Source organism: Chlamydotis macqueenii, chromosome Z (genome assembly GCF_036417535.1).
Source record: "Chlamydotis macqueenii isolate bChlMac1 chromosome Z, bChlMac1.mat, whole genome shotgun sequence".
Lineage (NCBI taxonomy): Eukaryota > Metazoa > Chordata > Aves > Otidiformes > Otididae > Chlamydotis > Chlamydotis macqueenii.
Genome location: NC_141593.1, coordinates 58,766,640 through 58,772,639, shown reverse-complemented (window position 1 = coordinate 58,772,639; position 6,000 = coordinate 58,766,640). Strand labels below are relative to the sequence as shown.

At 48.7% G+C, this 6,000-nt stretch overlaps 1 protein-coding gene across 2 annotated transcripts in view; it reads left to right on the top strand.

The window, feature by feature from the left end:
- The first annotated feature begins 2,638 nt into the window (after window positions 1–2,638).
- The window catches only part of FBXL17 (F-box and leucine rich repeat protein 17), a 310,951-nt gene continuing 307,589 nt past the window's right edge, over window positions 2,639–6,000 (top strand). For both annotated transcript variants that reach the window (XM_086770407.1, XM_086770408.1), the window contains exon 1: window positions 2,639–3,730. In XM_086770407.1, the coding sequence (XP_086626533.1) occupies window positions 2,972–3,730 (759 nt within the window). In that variant the 5' untranslated portion in view covers window positions 2,639–2,971. The remainder of the gene's footprint in view (window positions 3,731–6,000) is intronic.

The window sequence follows — 6,000 nt, the reverse complement described above, 5'->3', positions numbered from 1 at the left end:
ACTGGAAAAAATAAGTAATTGATAATTTTTATGATTTTTTTTGGTGACTGTTCTGCCATCATTTGTCATCATGTCACAAATCTTTGCGCTATCTACAAGTTTTTTGACTGTGAATTTATGTTTTACCCCTGCTACGGATTGACCCAGGCGAGCAATCATTCTTAACCAGTGTAATAAATATTTCAGGCAGTACTTTTAAAATCAGTTTTCTTTACTAGCTCAAGTAACTTGGAAAAGTTCAAGTCTAGTCAATTGACTATTGACAGAATTTGCATCAGATTAATTGAACAACTAGTTATCTCTGATGGGATAACCCATCCTTTTTTTTTTTTTAATATTGCCAAACCGTCAATGTTCTTTCAATCCCCTGTAAGTTTGGCTTTTTCTTTCTAGCTTTTAGGCAGAGGGCTTGGAGGATGGAAAAGCTTTTAAGAAAACCAAAAAAAGTCCCTCCTTCAACTTCTCCTATTCAAAGTCCTCAGAAGGCTGAGTAAGAAAACCATCCTTGGTGATTAATAGTCTTAGAAGTAGTTTGTCGTCTTCAGCAGAGATGAACACAGAGAACTATGCCCAAGATGGCCTCCAACCATCACATCAACCACAAGTCCTTCTCTCTTTGCAAAAATATAAACTTGAGTTAAGAATACTTTTCTCTAAAAATTATTGTCTCAGTTTCTCACACCTGCTCAGTGGACAGTAAAAACTCATTTCTCGTATCTCAGGCCGGAGCAGCCAAATCACATGCGCTACACTGAATCAGAAGAAGTCGTTCTGCAGATATTTATGGTTTGAATATCTGCCAAGAAAACTGCCAGTGGAACAGCTCTGCTGTTATCCTGAAGGCCAAAATCTTGTTACCAGCTAAGTGACAGAGCACTAAAGGAGTAGCGTATGAAAACTGACCATTTATTGTCTTGTTTTTCTTCCATTCTGCCATCTTTATAGCAACAAAAAAAACCCCTCAGAAGCAGTGTCTCAAAGAACAAGCTTAAGGACTGAGCTTTAATTATTAGGAGAAAAAATGAGAAGAACTAGACAGGAAAATTATCTGAAGGTGAAATTGCATTGGAAAGATGAGGTGTGTTTACGTTCTGTATAAATCAACTTATTTCAAAGTAGGTAGCAGAGACGGATCATGTCACAGTAAATACTAGAGGTATGGGACGAATTCCATATATATGTTCACACATGGTGTGCATACATCTCAAAATAATGGGCCAATATTTATCAGACAGGAATGTGACATACTGAAGTCCCCCTCTCCAGCATTTCTGCAGGAAATACTAGTATCTAGTGATCTAAGTAAAGACCATGTCACAACGACTATTCAGAAGCTCCACAGCCAGCTTTAAAGATTAGATTTATTTTGAATATTTGACATTGCAAATATTGATTCTGAATGCCATTTGATTTGAAGGCTTTGCTTGGACTTTCATCTTCTTTTGATGTTGCCTTTGACTGTTCTTATTGAAATGTATTTTTTAAATCTGAGAGGGGAAAAGACCTTCCCAAATTTTTGCCAAAATTTGCTGCAGTTTATATTGATAGATCTCAGTAAGCTATAAATTCAGGTAAAATATTCTATTACTCTACATAATACTCTACATATACCATTTTATCCAATGGTATATTTAGTATTTTTCTTGTAGCAAACACATATTTACTGAGCTGTTGAAGACTAGTAATATAGGTAACAAACAAAACTAATAGCATCACAGGCATTTTAATCCTAACATAACTCGTCCCTGGGATCTGTGTCACAGTATATAACATTGCACATTTATTCTGCTGCCCTTTGTTATTTAATGGCACCATATATACTCTAGCTATAACTTGCCTTCTCCCTCCTCAAACACCTTTTACTAAAGACAAATTTGACATGTATTTAAATCTATATATCTAAGTCAAATTTCATCAATCATTTAGAACTAAATGCTGAAAAATGCAAATAAATTTTGCTAAGCATGGAGGAAAGTCTTAATTAAAGCATTATGGCTCACATTTGCAAGGACTGATACACCTGCAGCAAGGTACAACACACTGCAGTTAGAGGTGTGACCCAGGAGTCACACCTGCAGTTGGCAGTGAGCATCGCCAGGAGCAGGGTGTACAGGGACGGAGGCCCCATACGGGCCCTGGTTCTGGCTGGATGATGATTTAAACCAGCTGAAACCAGGTATTTGCTGGACTGCACTGGTGAGAAGACGGCACCGATGGAGAAAACTTGGAGGAACGCTTTCAGTGGTCTCAAACCTCACATTACTCTGCCGCTGCAAAAACCTGACTGCAGTCCTGCACAGCTGCGTACAATCCGACACCAGTGGGCAGGAGCCCTCGCACCTTTCCCTGCAAACGGTGACCAAAAAACCTTTATCTCAGGTATTCAAAAATATCTATATGCTATATACACATTATACAGAGAATAATACACACACAAGCATGTTATACTGGCTCCACGCTACACAGCTGTACTTATACACACAGGTATTTAAACAGCTACTGAAATAACGCACACACACCGCGGATTTGCACACGCACACACAGGCACACGGGGGAAACGTACACGCGTGTTCACGTGGGGCGGGGGGGGCGCGGGGCTGCCTGCGCCGGCCGAAAAGCCGTTACCGGTGGGGCCGGTACTGGGGGCGAGGGAGGCGCCTCCAAAGCCGCTCCCAGCCGCCGGCAGCGGCTCCCAGCCCGGCCGGTGGCGGCAGCACCGCCGGGCGGCGGCCAGAACGCGGAGCGCCGCCTCTTCGCCTCCCCCGGGGGAGGTCAGAGCGGCGGTAGCGGAAGCTTTTTCCTCCCGGCGCCGCGTCCCGGAACCAGCTCCACCGCCGCCGCGTCCTGTCCCGTCCCGTCCCGTCCCGGCGCGGCCCGGCCACCTGCCGCCCCCGCCGGCAGCATGACAGCGCCCGCCGCCACCTCCTGCAGGTGACAACCCGCGGGCCTCTCCGCCTCTGCCGCCTCCTATATGGGCCACCTGCTCTCGAAGGAGGCAAGCAGCCTGAGTCGGGACCGGGACCGCCGCCGTCGGGGGAGGAAGGTGCCGCCGCGCAGCCGGAGCTGCTTCCTGCGCGGGCCCTGCATGCTCTGCTTCATCGTGCACAGCGCCAGCCCGCCCGCCCCGGAGCAGCGCCTGCCCGCCGGGGACCCCCTGCTGCCTCCGCCGACTTACGCGGCCCTCGCCGCCGCGGAGCAGCGCGCCGCCCGCCGCCTCCTCCGCCTGCCGCCCGCCGCCTGGGAGCGCCGCTGCCAGCGCCTCCTCCTCTCGGGCCTCCTGCCGTCACCGGTGCGGGGCCTCCTGGGGCCGGCCAGGCCGCCCGGCGAGGTCGCCTCCGAGATGGTGTGCAAGCGCAAGGGGACCGGCCTGCCTGCCTGCCCGCCCTGCAAGCAGCCGCGCTGCGCGGCTACCGCGGCGGAGCCCGAGGCCGCCGCTTGCCAGTGCCCGAGGGAGGCGCAGCTCTGCGCCCTGCCCGCCGCCGCCGCCTGCGCGGCGGGCGGTGGGGGCGCGCCGGCCTCGGGCGCCGCCGGGGACAGCGGCGGCGGGGAGCAGCCCACCTCGGCCCCGCCGCCGCCCTCCGTGCCGCCGGAGGAGGAGGCGGGGGCGAACGAGAGGGGCAGCGAGGCGGGCTGCGAGGAGCCGCTGGAGCACCCCGGGGACTGCTGCCGTGAGCCGCTGCCGCCGCCGGCCCCGGACATCAACCAGCTGCCGCCCTCCATCCTCCTCAAGGTGGGTCAGGACGGAAGGGCGGGCGGGGCGGGGACTGGGCCTGCCCCCGCCGCCGGGGCGACCGCGGGGGTCCTGGTGTCCGCGGGCGGTCTCGGTGGCGTCTGGCAGCCGGAGGCGGTGGGGCCGAGGCGACCGGCCTCTGTCCTCGGGTGTCTGGCACCGCCACCTGCGGCGGCTGCTGGGCCGGGGCGGGGAGTGGAGCAGCGGGACGGCCGGGCGGGAGGTGCGGTGCCACTGCCACCGCAGGTGGGCGAGCGGCCGGCCTACCCCGGCCGGCGTTTGGGAGAGCCATAGGGTTGTGAGGGGCGTGTTCGGTTTTGTTTGGGTGAGGTTTTTTCCCCTTTGTTTTGGTTTGTCGTTGTAAACGGCATTGTGAGTCACTCCCTGGAGGTGAAGGCAGACAAAACGGCTCCAGAAGCTGCCCCGTAAATATTTTGACCTGTTAACTTCGTGGTGTGTCCTTCACAGGTAGCTTCTTCCTTATATCGCTGACGGAGCTCTCGGGAAGGTGGGCAGTCACTGGATTTAGTGCTGCTGTGTTGGTCAGAACTACGTTGACAAGTTTGCACTGTGGGTTGGGGAAAAAAAAATTCTATTACTGTGTATTTTGAGTAAACTTTGGCTTTACTGGTTTCACGGTCAGGCTGAGTATTTGTAGCCCTCTTGAATGACATGCTTTCATAATGCCTTACTCTGTATCTTCAAGGAACTTTTTTATCCCTTTTGCTATCTTTTGGTTCCTTTAATACTGTTTTCTTTTGAGAATGGCTTTTCCTTTTTAAGCTACTCTGTTGATCTAGTCAGTATACTGACTTTCTTCTGCTAAATCTTAGCTAAAAAGACGAGACTGAAACTGAAGCCTGTGATGTTTTCCGTAGCTTGATGTGAGTGTGTCTTCAAATTTTGGGAGTAGAGTTTCAGCATTACAGCAGTTTACTCCGAGGTCAGATGGCTAAACGTAAAGCAGGGCATGGTAATGGAAGAACGTGAGACACATGACTTCCTGTTCTTGCTATGGTGCTAGTTGTACAACTCCAATGTAGAAAGTACTTCCTTTACTCTTTTTGTTCTCAAGCAACAGCAGTCAACTTATTTATTTGTCTTGCACATAAAATTAATTCTGTGAGGTTTTTGGTTCTTTTTTTTTGTTACTGCTTGGGGGTTGTTTTAGGTACATATGGATGTGTTAGTAGGGATACATGAAGTTTCATAGATGCACTATTCAAATTCCTTTTTGGCAAATATTTAAAACTCCTCATCAGTCTTATCTGAATTAATCTCTTTTTTTTGATTGTGTAATTGAAACTTTGTCTTCTAGTTTTTCTTAAAAAATAATCTGTCTGTTTGCCACTATTATCAGAAGATATTTTTTTCTTTGATATTGTGTTGTTTTAGGATTTGCAAACAGGCTGACTTGGTTTAGTACGGCTTAAACACTTTTTCTGAGCAGTAGTGTGAGTACTTTTCTGTGGTTGCCTTAGTACTGAGTTTCACTTTTTAAAAAATTTCAGTCTGTAACTCTGCCATAGACCAATTATTTTAATAGTGAAAGGTGTGTCGTGCCTGTATCGCCTATGGACTAGTTTAAATGTTTTTTTCGGTACGTTTTTCTACTTTGTTTTGACACAGTACCTCATTTGTGTCTATACTTTCAAGTTCAACTTTATGTTCCTCACCTCCTCCAATTACTTTGCCTCTTTAATCTCCCCGTAGTTCAGCTCCTTCTGCAATGTTTTGAAGAAGGCTACCCTTAATTCCAGCAGCTGGAACCAGCCCACTCAACAGTTGTTTGGTGGTTGGGTTTTTTAAAATTGTATCACACACATCCCTCACCACTGCCATCTACGATTCTATTTCCCCAACTCCAATTTGCCCTTCAATCCTTAGCTAGGTTTATGGATTGAGTTGTTTGTTTTGTGGGTTTTTTTTTTTTTTTTTTTTTTGAGGCGGGAGGGGGGTTGGCTGCTTCCATAGCATCCTATTCTGTTATGGGACTTTTAACTTCAGATTTCTGACTAGGCCTCTTGTTAACTGGATTATACAGGTGCCTAAAGGCCTTCATGTGCTGAGTTTTGATACAGATGAAATATCACAAATACAGTCCTTTCTCCAGAGGTGCTATTTTATTATGAGAGGGTGAGAGACGAGTATAACCAAAGGCTTTACTAAACTTTTCACAGTAGGTAGTGTAGACATGTGATGGTTTAGTCTGAGTTACCACACAGTTTCTCGCTCACCCTCCCCCTCCTCAGCGGGATGGGGGAGAGAAT